The sequence below is a fragment of the Mizuhopecten yessoensis genome, unplaced genomic scaffold, assembly GCF_002113885.1.
Source record: "Mizuhopecten yessoensis strain PY_sf001 unplaced genomic scaffold, ASM211388v2 scaffold10829, whole genome shotgun sequence".
NCBI lineage: Eukaryota > Metazoa > Mollusca > Bivalvia > Pectinida > Pectinidae > Mizuhopecten > Mizuhopecten yessoensis.
Window position 1 is genome coordinate 444,392 of NW_018408742.1, and position 18,711 is coordinate 463,102.

Sequence of the window (18,711 nt, forward strand, 5' to 3'; positions counted from 1 at the left end):
GTCTGAAGATTATATAGACTCATAGTGGCCTGGAAGTCTGAAGATTATATAGACTCATAGGGCCTGGAAGTCTGAAGATTATATAGACTCATAGGGCCATGGAAGTCTGAAGATTATATAGACTCATAGGGCCCTGGAAGTCTGAAGATTATATAGACTCATAGGGCCTGGAAGTCTGAAGATTATATAGACTCATAGGGCCCTGGAAGTCTGAAGATTATATAGACTCATAGGGCCTGGAAGTCTGAAGATTATATAGACTCATAGGGCCCTGGAAGTCTGAAGATTATATAGACTCATAGGGCCTGGAAGTCTGAAGATTATATAGACTCATAGGGCCCTGGAAGTCTGAAGATTATATAGACTCATAGGGCCTGGAAGTCTGAAGATTATATAGACTCATAGGGCCCTGGAAGTCTGAAGATTATATAGACTCATAGGGCCTGGAAGTCTGAAGATTATATAGACTCATAGGGCCCTGGAAGTCTGAAGATTATATAGACTCATAGGGCCTGGAAGTCTGAAGATTATATAGACTCATAGGGCCCTGGAAGTCTGAAGATTATATAGACTCATAGGGCCTGGAAGTCTGAAGATTATATAGACTCATAGGGCCTGGAAGTCTGAAGATTATAGAGACACATAGGGCCTGGAAGTCTGAAGATTATAGAGACTCGTAGGGGTCCGGAAGTCTGAAGATTATATAGACTCATAAGGCCATGGACGTCTAAAAATTATATAGACTCATAGGGCCCTGGAAGTCTGAAAATTATATAGACTAATAGGGACCTGAAAGTCTGAAGATTATATAGACTCATAGGGGCCTGGATGTCTGAAGATTATATAGACTCATAGGGCCCTGGAAGTCTGAGGATTATATAGACTCATAGGGGCCTGAAAGTCTGAAGATTATATAGACTCATAGGGCCTGGAAGTCTGAAGATTATATAGACTCATAGGGCCATGGAAGTCTGAAGATTATATAGACTAATAGGGACCTGAACGTCTGAAGATTATATAGACTCATAGGGCCTGGAAGTCTGAAGATTATATATAATCATAGGGCCATGGAAGTCTGAAGATTATATAGACTAAGAGGGACCTTAAAGTCTGAAGATTATATATACTCATAGAGGCCTGACAGTCTGATGATTATATAGACTCATAGGGCCTGGAAGATAGGGCCATGGAAGTCTGAAGATTATATATACTCCTAGGGTCATGGAAGTCTGAAGATTATATAGACAAATAGGGACCTGAACGTCTGAAGATTATATAGACTCATAGGCCCGGGAAGTCTGAAGATTATATATACTCATAGAGGCCTGACAGTCTGATGATTATATAGACTCATAGGGCCTGGACGTCTGAAGATTATATAGACTCATAGGGCCATGGAATTCTGAAGATTATATATACTCATAGGGGCATGGAAGTCTGAAGATTATATATACTCATAGGGGCCTGAAAGTCTGAAGATTATATAGACTCATAGGGCCTGGAAGTCTGAAGATTATATATACTCATAGGGCCATGGAAGTCTGAAGATTATATAGACTAATAGGGACCTGAAAGTCTGAAGATTATATATACTCATAGGGGCATGGAAGTCTGAAGATTATATAGACTCATAGGGGCATGGAAGTCTGAAGATTATATAGACTCGTAGGGCCTGGAATTCTGAAGATTATATAGACTCGTAGGGACCTGGAAGTCTGAAGATTATATATACCCATAGAGACATAGAAGTCTGAAGATTATATAGACGCATAGGGCCTAGAAGTAAGAGACGATGTTTTTTTATATTTGGCTGCTTCAAGGCCGCCTGTCCTGACCAAGTAAATGTGTGACGTTTTGTGATATAAGCAAATCCTTCGATAGGGTCTGGCATTGTCGTCTTATTTTGACGTAGTCTAGTTCTGACATTGATATAGAAATCGACGATGGTACACATTACAAAACTTATAATACCCATTGAGATGCTTTAAACATGTAAACACCAGCTAGCGTGATATTTCAATTAGCGTGCCCATGCAAGGATCTGTATGTTATGGCATTTCATGTTTCTCATTTTGATAAGTGACGTTGATGAAAATTTTCAAGTTATATATTTAATTTTCGCTGACAAGACGTCCCTGTCTGCTGGATTTGTATGCACCAAAAGTTATCACAGATTTGTCAGCAATAAAAATATTGATAAAATACAGGTCATAAAATACCTAGGCGGTCTAAAATGTGAATGGTAGACTTCAATCCCATTAAAACTCAAATTCAAACAGGAAAATAAAAGGTTAGCTGTTTCACAGCGTGATCAAAATTGTATTTCGGCAGATACTTGTATCTCCCCCAACGTCTCAAAAAAATCGAATTGCGGGGAATGTTTTCACGTCGTTTAGCACGTCTCAAACGTTAAAGAGATTTTAGCAGCGCTTTTCCCAAACACTTATTTGTTCATTTAAACAATATGTTTATAATCCAATGATGTTTCTATAGGATGTGAAGTATCTCACCGGTTCGATTTTCACTTTAATCCATTCAATAGTAGCCAGTAAAAGAATCAATGGAATACAAATGTAAATGATCCACACTTTTTTTTGTATTAGATGATGTTTGAACGAATCTACCAACAAGTCTAGACAACCCCTTTCGCTTAAATCAGTATATAATTCGAATTACGACGGTTTAAACTGTAACTTAAGGGATATAAAACGTTAAATAAGTAATAAATTTTAGTATTGGATTATAAAGCAAATATAACAGTTTACTACACTCGCATTACTGAATAAACTTTGACAGAGGTAACAAAGTCCATACACAGCTAAATAGGTCGATCACGTGATAATGGTAGGCAAACCGCGGAGGGAAATCACCTAAATTTCCCATCGGCTTATATAATTACACATTCAGTTTGTTTCCAACGGTGCTGCAATATTCCAAACTTGGATTGTAAAATCAGCTAGAGATATTATTGTGGTAGGTACTGTAGTAACCAACAATTATGCAATGAACTTGCTTTTTAATTTATGAATGTTTTCCATGGAGTGAAATTCTTAATCGCATTTGTTAAAGTGGAATTATCAAGGGCTGATATTTCAGATGGATTATTTCTACATCGGACGTATTTTCACGTTCTTTTCTTTTTCCAACATCAAATTTAAAATGTTATCCTTCAAACAAATTTCAGTGCACTTCACATGTCTTTGTACTACACGAACTAATGCAGTGCGTTACAAAATAACAGGTGTAACCAGGTACATATACCTAGCTGGTCGGAGTGCTTAGTAAAGCAACCAATAAAATAAATGTATAATTAGTGACATTTTGTGCGAGGAATCTAGCTCGTCTCCTCCAAAAACTATCCATAGAGTCTTAATAAATGCATGGACATATGTGATACATATATAATACAATGATAACTATCAAAATTAATTAACCAATCCAGTTTGTATACGAGAAAGAACAAAACCAGCCTACAGAGTACTCCTACAACTACGCAGGTTTTTTTCCTGATTCTTTTATTTTTATTCTGAATAGAAACAGCAGGAAAACCAACATTTTGATTAATTAACTTTGTTGCGTGTTTTTCACACAAAAAAACGCTGAACAGTTATATGCATATTTTTGATTTACCAGTCAGAAGATAATAGACCCAAGACGGATCCCTGAGGCACAACAGCATTTACATTTTAGCTGAAGATCTAGATTTGTTTAAAATGATGACTCCCTGTTAGTGAAGTACAAAATATAACTGAAAACGCAGATGAGGAGATTGGTGAAATTCCTTTATTCTCAATTTATTTATTGATAAATTAAACCAGAACGTCAAACTCTATTGAATCCTTTTTGATGAACCGTTTCTGAAAAAAACAAATCACACTTTGCGGGACTTTTATGAAGAATAATAAAGATGAAATAAACGAAATATTATCAACAACAGTGTAAAATAAACCGCGGGGCTAGACAAGGATTCGAACACCAGACGTCAGATTCTTGCTCTCACCGATTGAGCTAAATTGTCAAGGGGAGGTTACTGCATATAGGAAAAAACACAACCATGTAGGAGAGGGGTGCCATATATTAAGCCCATTTTAAGATATGCATGCGAAGAGTGAGATCATAACAGGGTTAAAATATAAACATATTTCTCTAGTGAACGAGGACTGTGAAGAGTCCAGAGGCTATACGAGGTCACAGATTGATATAATGCTAGCTAGCGTGCTGTCTGGCTAACAGGACGCAAATGAAGTGAAGAAAGAGCTGACAACTGTCACCCCTGCATTCACGTAGACAAGATGTTAAAACAAAGTACTTCTGTGGCCTTCTTATCTACCTATAATGTTGGAGACCTGACTACATATAACATTATAGTCACTCCCGAATTCCCAAACCCAAACGCAAAATTCCTTCTTTCCTTGGACAATTGAAAATTGAAATTCCTTTGATATTTCTATCCGAATCTCAATTTCTTTTTTCAAATGATGAAAATGGGAACCGTCGGCACTCTCTGTAAAAGGATTATATTTTTGTCTGCAATGGGACAGATGTCCAAGTTGAAATATGTATCGATAGAGCTGACTGGAAAAGATGTTTGTTTGTGCATTACGTCCCTATTAACAGCTATGGTCAGTTAAGGTTGTGGTGATGGAAGGAAACCGGAGTACCTGGAGAGAAAACACCGACCTGCGACAAGCACCTGGCGGCTGCACTCAAAATATTCAATAGAATTTGTGACAAATATGGTTTTAACTTATAAACTTACATTTCTTTTACTACACCAAGAGCAATGATTTCAACTGCACTGCTAATGGTCAAATTATGAAAATAATCTTCTACTGTGAGATTTCTCTGACGAGAAATCTTTAAGGATAAGCTAGGAAATCATGTTCTTGAGTGAAGTATAAACCGTTCTTACGCGTGGCTTTCTCAACTCACCACTCAAAACGTGATGATATTCAAAAACGCATAGGCTTCCCCTGAATATTTGTTTGAAAATGTTCCACTTAGATATTATTCAATAATATTCACTTTTGATACCTAACTTTTAGTCTATTGTTTTGTATCTAATTGATATCATACATGTTGCTTATATAAAAACGGTTATTTTTAAGAATTACCTTAACCCTCGACAAGTATTTTTAGTGACTAATTGGCGAATAATGCAATCAATACAATAGCCATCATTGTTTATAATAATAATGATAATGTAATAATACTGGACGCAGACAAAAGCCTATACATGTAAATTAAGATAATATGTATGATCAGCCTCTAGGTTGACGCCCCGACAGTGAATAAGTTCAGTATTATCAAGTTCGTGATTATAAAAACATTCTGGTTGTCCCCAGTGATTATCCAGCCGGGCTTCAAACGGAATCATTTATTCATCATACTATATTAATCAAAGATTGCTGAAAAAACCCGAACCCCGGTTATAAAATCTATACACACACAAATTCCAACAAATATTTTTGTCCGTGTGAATAATGTGCTCTTCCGGTCGTAAGTTTCCCTTTCTTTATAGTACATATGTAACAACCCCTCATCCCTTACTGCGGTGTTAACATGTCGCAGTTGATTCGGAACTCAACAGCTTCCTCCTTATATCATGACTTCTTTGATAGATGTCGACTGCTGTGGAAAACTTACCACGCAGGGAAATATAGTTTTTCTTTTAACGATATGAAGGTCTGTGTTTGTGGTTATGTTCATTAGAGTGCCTTGCGGTTTTGTTGTCATTCTCATTTGGAGTGTTCATACAAACTCACCGCTTGGAATTTCCCTCACACAATTTTCAACAGGTGAACGAATTACAAAAATGTACATGTATGTTTGATAATGCACCGCAGGAATGGCTGAACTCCTCGAAATTTCATTTGTAAAGACATTTAGTTAGTACACTTGTACTATATCGTTACAACATTATTTATGTAACTTCATCCTAAAGTGGAACAGAATTACACTGATGAGCACTCGTTTATTAGCACATGTCCTGCAGATTGAAATACGGCAATATCAAAATTGTGTTAGGCATGAACATGTTAGCAGCGTTTGCAACTGAAGATATAAAATCTGAATATGATTTCATAGATACATTAATTTTATTCTGACAATTTTTTTATTTCACATTTCTTTGACGGGCAGCTTCGATATAAAAAAATGAATAAAAACAAATTTCGAATGTTACGTCGTTTAGATTTCGATTTTTTGCTTTAAAACTGTATTTCCTGTTAATATGTCCACATATAAGGGTTAAGATATAGATATGCATAAACAAAATATCACTGGAAAAAATCTGTCTTCCAGTTAATACAATTATTATGTACTACTATTTTTTTTTACTATGTTAAATAAAGAATGACCATGATGATAGTATGTAACTGTTTTGTCCGTTTCTAATGTATTGTTCCAGTTCTGTCACTGTTTGTATATATTTGTAAACTAATATGCTGAAACGCTTTACAGTTAATAAGGAGTTTGAACTCGAATCAAATATTAACTGATAAAACTAGACAATGTTTAACGGATGTTGTTTCAGAAATAATATACCACTTGTACTGTATAGCCGTGTACAAAAATGAAGTAGAACTATTGTAATGGACCTCCCTGTCAATGGTAGGGAAACTAAGATAACGTCAAATTGTTCAGGTTAGGTGAATACCCTAAATTTCCCCCACAGACTTATGCGCAAGCGTAACTAGGTCATGTGATGTAAATACAACCGTACGCGGGCACCTGTCGATCAAACGTAATGGGATGAAATAGGTAATTTCCAAAAAGACTGTGTTTTATTTTTGGATAATTGTATTTCTTTTTGAAAACAAACGATGTTTACACAATTCTTCCATGCATATCTCTATTTTGAATAGTAGCAATACTAGTACTCCAATCCGTCCGCATCTTCGGCCCCATGTTAGTTTTATTGGGCTGATAGCGACTCCTCTTATATTTCATGTACATCTCAACTTGACACTCTGGTCATATTTGATTCTAGTTTTAAATGTTGATTTACAATGTAATTTAATCTTATATTTAATATTATACATTAGCTTATATAAATACATATGTATATTATTTTCCTTACCACCAAACTAGAGACCTATAGATTAATAGAGTTTTAAGCCTCCTGCTCTTGAAATGAGGTTTCTTTTGTGTTTTTGGATAAATCGTGCTGCCGTACTAGTATTAAGGCAGATGAACCCACAGGTCTGGACGTGCTGTACCTCCAACAGAAAAGAGCTCCAATTTGTTATGCGTTTATTTTAACAAAGATCGATGTACAAATACAAAAGAAATATTTGCTATTGTTTCCTTTTTGAAATAAATAGATATTAAAGACATGTTGACTCTGCCAAATGCCATGAATTCAATAGAAATACCTCTTACTTGCTTACAAAGCAAGAGGTTTATCCAAAGTTACCAGTCTTAAGTTTTACTGTTAGACCCTTCTACAACATTAGTGGGAATATATAATTTCAAAATAGTCTAACTTCCTTAAAAGGCACCCAACCTATGTATATATATATATATAATTCTAAGTGTATGTAGAAGTTTAATAGGAACTAGTCCGGTCAATTGTTGATGACCAAGCAGGTAGCTAGCTAGCTCAGTAAATTATATATAACGTTGGTAGAGCGGTCAGCATATCTGTCTGGAGTGGGTATGGGGTTCAAATTCCGATCTGGCTGTTGCAGTCCTCTTTCTCCTGTTACAAAATTAGTGAGCTTGCCAATCTTGTTTCAAGTACTAGGTGAATTACTTGACAAGGGATACCCAAACCTGTAAATAGTTGTGTCTCTGGGGGCGATGACTTCGAAAAAGGTGGGAGGAATGTAGCAGAACTGAACTAGGTTAATCGTCAGTGACCAGGTAGCTAAATTGGTAGAGCATCCGTCTAGAGGTTAAGGGATGTGGGTTCGAATCGTAGTCTGGCCGTTGCATTTCTCTTTCTTTTGTTACTCCTATGAACACAGTCTAAGTGGTGACTTAAATTGCGACCTTTAACCTTAAACTTTTATCTTGAAAACTGCTACCTTGCTTGGTTTCCACATGCATGTGCATTCATTCTGAGAGGTTTTGCAGAGTAATTGCCCTTTTTCCCCAACAGTATTGTACAGACATCTGGTTCTTTGAACAACATTGACAAACCCATATGATGTTGATGTTTGATGTACAGTTCATTTTAACTTTATTTTGCAGGTGAAAACAAGGTTAGCTTTTGGATATACCAGTATGGATGAGGAACACAAATATTTGCTCCGAAAGGCTCGACCTTTCATTGTGCAAAATCTTGCGGATGTTGAAGCAGTTTGTGATCAATTGATTGCTTTTGAAATCTTGACTGAAAGTATGGTTGACGAGATCATGGTAAATAGAAGTATTCTTTTTATTACTTTTAGTTTAGTGGTGATGCTCATTTTTGTTAATACTTCCTTCCTCAAAATAAAAACAAAATATGTAATTATATAAGGATTTAGCAGGTTTCATGTATATGTAACCAATTTGCGTTCATACTGGCATGAACATTGAAAAAATGGCATTCAATCCTTATATTTACATCATTTTTTTTAACTTATTAATGACCTAAATACAGATATTCCCTAATATGATGTTACCGATATTGGAGTATTTATGTCATCAGTGGAAACAAGATTCCTGGAACAGCCTAGCGTACGCCTCATCAAAATGTTTGAATCTAAAGTGGTTGTCTCATGTTATTTAAAACAAGAGGAGAAGCTTCAAAATGATGCTGATCCAATTGGGTTCATGGCCTGATGAACACAATTTTTTTTATGATAATGCTCATAGAGAAAATGCTGTGCAAATGTAAATATATCTGTATGATGTCATTGTGTCTGTACCTGTTTGGTTCACTTTAACAGTTTAACAGTCATGATTTAAGGTCTATGGGTAAAAAAGTTGAGTCTTGAATTAAGAATGTTGGTGGTGGATCATGTTGTCATGTAAAAAAAATATGAGCTTATTGAATACTTTATCAAAAATCAACCTACGCTATAGGTCATAGATTAATTATTCATTTAATTGGAATTCTGGAAAAAAACTTGTGAACACAGTTTCTCAAGAGTCATTGGTGCTGTATTAACCTATATTATGTGATAGTTGCCCCGTTATACATGTATGAAGTTTTAGGCGTGATAAATCATAATATTTGAAGGTCAAAAATTAAAGGTTAGGTCATATAGTAATTTATAGGGAAAATTATAAAAAAAAAAACATGAGCATATGTCATTAAAACTTGGAGTCAAAGGTCATGATCAGAAGTTATAGCTTGCACAGTATTTTGAAGGTCAAAGGAAGGTCACACAGAGTCACATGACATTAATCACATTAGGTAACATATACGGTAAGAACTCTAGCAGCTTCAAACACTAATTTGGGGTTCCAGATTTTTCGGGTACAGGCCCCTTAAATTCTGCTTGTACTCATGGAATGACTAGGTGCTTAATCTAAATAAGTACACTTAGGTCAAACAAAAAAATAAGTAAGTGTGTTTACTGTAACATGTTTGAAATATTTAGGGTTGGTTATTTAAGTACTCAAAAAGATGTATTTTTTAAATAGTTTTATATCTTTTATTACATGTATAAGAGTGATCTTGACTTTAATAGTGCTTCTTTGGAAACTAACTAAAAAGGTTAAGGGTAGGTAGGGTTACCAGAAAAACAAAAAACATTGTTTGGCCTTAAAATTATAATATGTAATTTGTAATTGTCTTACATATGAATGATATTAGTTGTACTATAATATCATTTCATGTTGTCCTATTTACCCTTTCACCACTATAGACCATAATGGACTCATCCAGATAAATCTGTGGAAGTGAAATCTACTAAAGTTACCTAGGGGTGAAAGGTTTAAATTAATACAAATGTTCTAGCAGCTTTATCATTGAATAGGGATTAGTCTGCTGGATAAGTGTTTTCAATGCTCCAAGATATTTCTTCACTACAATAGTACATCTGTACATTTGTAATTATATTTAATATAGTTATACTCATTTGTTGCTTTAGACAGTTTCTATTTTATTTTACAGTCAAAGCCTTCAAACGCCGGTAAAACAAGGGCTTTGTTGTCTGTATTGGTGATGCGCGGCCCCCAGGCATTTGATAGTTTTTATGAAGTAATGAAAATCACCAAAAACGAGACAATTGTTGACATTTTAAAACCTAAAGGAGATAAGAAATTTCAATCACTGCCTCGTCATCGCCACCTTGAATCACTCTCAACATCAAGTGCAAAACTGGTGAGAGCATCATCACTTCCTGAGCAAGTTATACCTCCTTTATATTCTGGTGATCTTGGGCAACAACATTTTATGTCTGTCCAGCCACAAGGGCATTTGGATGATACGAAGGCAGAGTATGGTGAATACAATGAATATGGAATGCTACTGAGTAATCAGACAGCGAGTAAACAAGTTCTTGGTGCAACAGCTCAAGTCTCTGAACTTGGTGATTTTAGTACTGGTGTTTTAGTTTCCGGATTTGAACAACATGTCAGCGGTATTGTCTCGGAGGCTTCAAGTCAAAAAGGTGAAATTGATAGGGATATGGACAACGTCCATCAGTCAGGTTATGGGGATCCTACACCAAATGTTGATCATTCTTCAGACCGTTGGAGAAGTGCTCCTTCGGATACGATACTTCCTGTACAGTCATTTGGTAATCTGCGTGCCCGATCTGAACAAGGACATGGAGTTCATGTTCCAAGGGATGATGAGCACTGTGAAAATGCAGAAGGACAGACATCGCTAACAAGTGAGACAGGAGACCTGGACGACATTAAACATGAAGGCAAGTAACCTGAACACGAACACTCCATACAATAGCTTACTATTATCATTATCATACATATATAAAGCACAATTACTTGACAAAGCTAGAATAAGCCACATTAAGATGTTCACCAATGTTACATATATATAAAATTCCTATAATCAATTTAAACAATCAGTATAGTAAGAGTATCTGGTGAGAGTTAATTGCCTTATCAGGCACTGAGTGATTGACCACTGGTCCTGATGAGCTACGTATATACCTGGCTAATACTTTGACATATGTACACATGCCTGTACTGGAGGTATATTAATTAGTGTCCTGTTTTGTGCTGGGACTGTGTTTTCAAAAGAGCCATTTTCCCATAGAACCACATCACTTGAATGTTTCAGCACAGATACTGTAGCAGCCACCTGCACACACTTACAAATTGAACCCCAGCTGTCATTTGCTTGAACAGCTGAATTGTTATCCACTTAGCCAAGGGCTTATAAGCTTGTTGAAATAAATCACCTTGATTTACTTTCAAGGTCACAGGGGTTATATGTTTTAAATCTTCAAAATTTTCTTCTGAATAACCAAGAACCTATAGGGTCATGATTTTGCCTGAAGCACGCTGGGATGAAGGGGTGCTTTACATTTTGTCCAAATAAATGACCTCGACCACTTAAAAATTAACTTTCAAGGTCACAGAAGTCAAATGTGTTTAACAATTTTAAACAACTACTACATGTAACCAAGAGACCTTCAATCTTCTGAATATTAACATGCATGTGGCCTAGGGTTAAGAGATACTTTTTTTTACAACATAACCAGAAAATTAAAAGATTTTGTCATTCATAATGTTTAAATTTGAAATACTAACAACCACTTTCCTGATGCTCAGTTCACTGTCATGATCTTTTCTTTATGACAAAAATGCACAAGTTCACATTAATTTTATATACCATCATTAATTTCCCAGGTACTTGACCAATCAGAAAGCAGAATTCCATTCAGTGTTGTTTTTGATATATATATATATATATGGCCTGAAAACTGCACAATCCATTCACATAGATATATAGTATACATTTATAAGTATGTTATTATGGTCTTTATAAACAGGGAATGGCTGGCCAAGGACGAGAATACACTCACGTCCCTTGGTCGATTTAAGTATTCAACAACCGTGCAGTAGGCAGCAAGTGAGGCAGTTAGCTATGGACGTTGCAAACAATCGGGTGAGAGCATTAATTAAACTTTTAAGTGTATTATTTCAGGACCTTTATCACCTTCATTGTAAGGTTAAAGGTCAGTTTTGACACCTATATATACTTCCCTCTTCTTCTCGCATAGCACCAGAACAGAAGGTCTACCTAATACAAATGTATTTATACTATATGATAAATTTAAGGTCATGAAAGAGGTATTTGTATATACAACAATCAGATTTCAGAGATTTAGTTACGTTTTAGTTTGCCAGGCGAACCATAATTAGTTTTCCCTCTAAATAATTAAAAGCTTTCAAGTAGGAATTTGAGAAAGAATCACATTCTGTCTGATGTACAGGATTTTGAAAGTCGATGTTTATTATTCGTGAGTCAAAGTCTCGATGTTTCAAATATTTCCTGATGGTCCAGCAAAGTTTCAAATATCAAAGTTTGAATGTATAAGAGAAATCTCTGAAGCAAACCATGATAGATTTCATCATATCTTGTCCTTCCAGGTCTACGAGTGTGATCCAAAGTTTCAAAGACGACTTGTGATCATCAATAATTCTGTGTTCCTGCCCAGTTCAGGACTGCCACCGAGGACCACGGCAAATATTGATGCAACCAGTCTTGATCTGCTCTTCAAGAAGCTGAGTTACAGTACAAAGACTTACAGCGACTGCTCTTGTCAGGTAGCTCATGATACAGGACTTCTACATGTACACACAGATTTGGAATTTAGAGTGACGGTTCTTGTCGGTTAGTTCATGATCAGGGACTTTTATATGTACACACAGATGGGAGATTTAGAGTGACGGTTCTTGTCAGGTAGTTCATGATACAGAACTTTTACATGTACACACAGATTTGGAATTTAGAGTGACGGTTCTTGTCAGGTAGTTCATGATCAGGGACTTTTACATGCACGCACAGATGGGAGATTTAGAGTGACGGTTCTTGTCAGGTAGTTCATGATCATGCAGGGACTTTTATATGTACACACAGATGGGAGATTTAAAGTGATTGGTCCTGACATTTCATTTTAATTGTTAGAAACATTTTCTAATTCAGAATATTTCATTTAGTACCTTTTATTCATGTCAAATTTCTGATCATAACCCTTAGTCTCCCAAAAATGTTCTTTTAGAGAGAATTTCTTATAATGTCATCCTCCTCCTAAAATAGCTTGTTAGACATTACTTCTTTTATCCTGTAGTATGTTCTGTTTTCAGAGAATGATGGAGGTCCTACGTGGGGAGAGTACTGGACAGAGCTTGAATCGCCTTGACACTTTTGTTTTGGTAATTATGTCTCATGGTGAAGGAGAGAAGATATACGGAACAGAGGGTGAAGCGATTGACATTGGGAACATCACTGAACTATTCAACGAAAATCACTGCCGAGCTCTTCAAGGAAAACCTAAGCTATTTTTTATTTCGGCCAGCAGACGACAACAAAGTAAGTATTTTATGCCTCATATTATAGCGGTTATAACACATATATACCTGTACAAAATCTTCATACATTAATTTTCATTATTAAATCAAATGAAAGTGGGACAAATTGTACAGAAAAGCCTGTATAAAAGACCACCCTCGAAAAGTAAAAAAGTGGTCCCTTAACACAGGTGCTTTTTAATACAGTTTCAGTTCAACATGAAATCACTACTTTAGTGAATACTTCAATGGTCTCTTCATACAGGTGTTTTTTTAATAAATGTGGTTCGTGATCAGGTTTAACTATTTGTTTTTACTGGTAATTTTCCTTGGAGGGGTTGTTACTTTCAAAGCTGGTAGATATTTTGATAAAATTTGAAGTACAGTATAACACAAATTATTCATTGGTACATGTATTTCCCCCTCGTTGTTTGAAGCTATTTACTGTAGATGGTTTTGTTGTACAAACTTTTGTCAATACCATTATATATACAAATATTAATATGTATTTCAATTAAATTTGTTGTATTTATTTTCGTGGTTCCATATAGCAACCACGAAAACCACAAATGTTTATACACAGTAACGTTGAAGGTTATACAGCATATATTTACATTTGCCCCCGCGCCGTCCCATTACAACAGTGTTAGAGGGCAAGTGTAATTATATTAGGCTAAAATTACAACTGCTCGACTATAATTACAACTGCCTGTTTCATGTGTAGGAATCTGTAAACAAACAAAATGGCCGCCTGAAATGTATTTTGAGGCAAGGCAAATGGTTTTTGTAGGAATATGTCTTAAAAAAGAAAAATATGTAAATATAAACAATAACTGGTTGTCTGGATGTAATTATTGTTGATATAATTACAAGTGGCCTCTGGCAAATCTACCATAAAACCCACAGGTGTGAAAAGTACACTGTTATTTGGTCTCAATTAATGTGACCTTCACCTCTAGATCAAAGGTTTTGTGATGAAACTTAATGAGTACCATACCTGCATGACCAATAGAAAGTACACCTGCATCACAGAAGGTTAATTTGAAGTGTAATGAATTAAGATCTGTCAAATGTAAAAAAAAAAAGGAGTGTTTTTTTACTTAAATCTTGTCTATGCTTGAAACATTTTTGACAGGTTGGTGATTTGTTATCTCATGGTCAAGGTCAAGACAAAAAATGAAATGTCTAATTGCTGTTCTTTATCTGTAATTAAGTTGATGATGTTTTTGGATGAAACTTCATTAATATAAGCATTGTCACTACACACCAATTGAAACTTGAAGGTCAAGGTCACAGAAGGGGGGGAGAGTGAAACTTGAAGGTCAAGGTCGAAGAAGGGGNCAAGATGACTTTGGATGGGGTTTGGTTAGGTTAAACCTAATGTTTATGAAAGTTAAAAGGTACAATGCTTTGACAATATGGTGTGCTGGATGAACTTTTCATGATAAATAAATTAATCCTTCATGAATTTCATTATAAATATAATTAAATCAATCTCTAGGATCTAAAACTTCTCATAAAAGTGTTTTAACTTGCAATACATGTTCAACGGAATTTACGAAAACAGCAATAACAGGTATAAAAAGTTAAAATAAATTTTTAGCTTACTGTATAGTTATATTCCTGGGGGTTTAATTTTGCAAATCACAATATCTGTAAGTCTATTTCAGACTTTTTGTTTAGTTAATTTTATTTCAGCTGTTTTTTTTTTTTCAAAGTGTACTTTTTTCAAAACAATGTTTTGACCTAGTTAAGCTTCTACTCAACTGATATCACGGACATGAAAAGCATTATGGTGACTATCTCAAAATATTCACGAGGGGTTTTAATTTCACGAATCTTAACACATACACAAAATTAAAAAAACTTCGTGAATATTTGCAGCCATAGGGTAATTTGAAAATTTTGAATGAGAATTAACGAAAATAAACAAAATCATATCTCCTGCTTCACAGTACACTGTAACATAAGTAACAGACAAACACAAAAGAAACAGAATTTGGAACCACGATAAAAAATCCTTTGCTTTGTCACTTACTTACTGTATAAATGTTGGTGTTTTTGTTTGACAGACAAGTCAAGTGGAGAGGATTGTGCTGCATCTGACTTGGAGAATGTAGAATATGATAGTCTATCACTGGGCATGCTCAACAGCCTTGTTTCCATGACTACAGATTCTGGAAGAACTGAACCCAGCAACATGTTTATTGCCAGGGCAACAACACAGTGTAAATTACAACTTTTCTAACATTTCTGTGATGATTACAAGAATCATACTTCCCTTTTTCTGAGCCTCTCTAGAAAAATTGACAAAAGCCACCACAAACTAGTTCTGTATGACTGAAGCAGACGACAACAAAACATGTCAACCTGATCATCTCTACTATTGTGTTAATCTTTTTGATGCATCAACTTATATTTTCGGTGTAATAAAATATTTTTTGCCCTTACTGTAGGGAAACACGATTCTTTGTTTCCCCGAGGTTAATCATGTTTCACTTTGTCCTTTTGATACATAATTAACCTTGGAGAAACAAAGAATCGTGTTTCCCTACAGTAAGGGCAATAAATGTATAGAAACCCATCAGTACATGTACTTCTTTCGACTCCATCAGTCAGTCAGCCTGTCTGTTCCTTTGTCTGTGCATATCTCTTATACTCATATCACCTACGATTGCCAAATTTTGTTTGTTAGTATGTGTAACTTTCAGATAATACACTGTAAAGTGTTGCAAACTAAAGTAGCCTGGGATGACTGATGTTTGGCCTACTTAAATCAGGTTGCATTGCCCTTGTTCAGAAGTTGTTTCAAGTGTGGGGACAATGGATTGCTCGCAACTCGTTGACTTGTTAGATTTACGGGCATATATACATTGTTCTTTTTAACATCAACAATAGTAATTCTTCATATTAATGTTCTGCAGGTCAAAAGCAGTGAATGGTTGAAGCAATTTGTTTGGTAAATGTGGCTAACTGAGGGGTGGGGATGGCCAACTGAGGGGTGGGGATGGCCAACTGAGGGGTGGGGATCGATGGCCAACTGAGGGGTGGGGATAGAGGTGGGGATAGAGGTGGGTTTGGTAACCTTTTTCTGAGTTTAACGTCTCATCAACAGCTAAGGTCATTTAAGGACGTGCCTCCATGTGTGTTGTGTATGCGTGTATGTGTGTATGTGTGCTGGTGACAGGGTATGTTGGTGTATTTGCCTCATTGTGGAAGCACGGATCTGATGCCGACTTTATAGTGCTATCTCACTAAAATATCATGCTAAAGGCACTCAGCACAGCATTCTACCCATCTCATTATACTGACAATGGGTGAACCAGTTATTGTCATGTATTCTTGTCTGAACAAAAAATATTTGTATGTTGAATGTACATGTACATCATAAAAGGTAAACAGTGAGCCAAATGGAACTAATAATCGTTAACATCAAAAATGAAATTCTCAATTATGTATATTAGCCCTATAAATAGACTTACTTAATATTTTTGGAAGCTTTTGATGAAAAGGACACAAAGTCATAATGACCTGTAAAGGTTAAAATGATGCTATTATGTAATCATATGGGAAAATAAACTTCATGATTGCCATTGTAAAATTTCAAAATCTGACTTTCGGGTTCAAGATAAGTTTCAGTGTTTTCTGAATATTGAAATCATGTCTCGTTTTTCGTTCCAGGTAATGCAATGTTTAAGGGTATTTCCTTTGGGTCCCAGTTTATTCAAGCATTCATTCACGTCATCAAAGAACATTCCTCCACACTTGACCTAATAACTCTCATGGAAAAGGTAAGAATATAACAAGAGCTAAATATAGGTTAATTTTGATAGAGAGGATACTTCTTCAATAGTGAAAAAGATTAACCCTTTCCCTCTGAAAAACATAATGGACTCATCCAGATTAATGCAAGGTAGAGTCTACTCATTTGCATAGGGTTAAACATCATTTATCAAATAAATATGTAAAATAACCTATTGCAAAAAGACATTAATTTGTAGTACATTTACCTGCATCAAAAGCATGTAGAATTGTACATTATTTTATAATACCAGGTACATTAAATATTATGATGCCTTATCTATATAACATTGTTTCTGATTGGATGATTTTGATCACATGATGGGAAATAATACATTGTGTTTTCACCTCATGTACTCGACTTTTACCAGTCTTGTATCCCTTATTGAAAGCCTCTCTATGAAAAATGAGTAAGAGGCACCACTGGTACCCGAGTTCCTAGAGATTGAAGCAGACGTCAACAACTGCACGGAAGCCTAATCATCTTCACATTTGTGTGTTTGCTCTGTTTTAGTATAATTAACTGTCAACTGCTCTTTCAGTAGGGAAACAAAATATATTGCTTCCCTTCAATTAACAATGTTTAGTTTGGGCTTTGCCCAGGTATATGCTTAGTATTACTGATCAGTGCATTTCTTTTATTTTCAGATGAACCAACTTGTAAAACGGCCTAGTGGGAGCCCCTTTAAGCTTGTAGAATATACAAATATTCTCAGCAAAAAGTTTTATTTTTTAGACACGAATACAACAGCTTCCCTTGCGATGTCAATATAAAGTGACTATATGTTTCTCTACTTGGACAGGATTATTTTCCTACTTGTGCTATTGACAACTATCATAAAAATCATTGAACATCTATAATTATCCAAGCCATCATTTCCATCCAGGTGAGCTAAAAGTGATCACGGCCTATGCTAATTACTGAGATATGATGAGTGTTACCATTATTTAAGCACTCCTTAATTTGTATCCAAGCTGATGATGAATATCTAATCCAAATTGGTTATATATAGCAAACAATCATTCTGGGGCAGTCATATCCAACTGTACAGCTCAAGCAATATTACAGTGAATCTAGAATATGTACGCAAATTCTATTTTATGAAACTACTAGACTACTACCCACTACTAGACTCAGGTCAAGTTTGTGAGAAACAAACGTGACAGACGAAGTCTTGCATATGATGGTTACATTTATAGTGTTAAGAACAACAGCGGTGAGAGGACCTACTGGACCTGATGTGTTGATGCCACCTGCCCTGCCACACTGACTACACTCAATGAAATTCCAGTACGGTTTGGACACTGCAGAGATTACGTCAATACCGAGCATCTACAACGAGGAAGTGACCAAGCTCCGGACAGACGAATGGAATGATGCCAGCGAGAGGATTGTCAAGCGTCTACCGACCTTCTACTCAATGTACGCTAGCTGTCTTTACCGAGCCAGATGGACGCAGACACCAAAGTTACCAATGACCACCGGAG

General features: G+C 35.7%; 1 protein-coding gene across 2 annotated transcripts; it reads left to right on the plus strand.

Annotated features, from left to right (window-relative positions):
* The first annotated feature begins 2,891 nt into the window (after positions 1–2,891).
* On the plus strand, positions 2,892–18,022 carry LOC110462768. 2 transcript variants are annotated; one of them, XM_021516918.1, is made up of 9 exons: positions 2,892–2,973; positions 8,197–8,364; positions 10,052–10,811; positions 11,901–12,016; positions 12,502–12,678; positions 13,219–13,444; positions 15,495–15,650; positions 17,104–17,213; positions 17,872–18,022. In XM_021516918.1, the coding sequence occupies exons 2-9, from the start codon at positions 8,230–8,232 to the stop codon at positions 17,995–17,997; spliced, it is 1,806 nt and encodes a 601-aa protein (XP_021372593.1). In that variant the 5' UTR covers positions 2,892–2,973; positions 8,197–8,229; the 3' UTR covers positions 17,998–18,022. The 2 variants fall into 2 exon arrangements, with proteins under 2 accessions (XP_021372593.1, XP_021372592.1); XM_021516917.1 differs by lacking the exon at positions 2,892–2,973 and adding an exon at positions 6,678–6,762.
* The last annotated feature ends 689 nt before the right edge of the window (positions 18,023–18,711 follow it).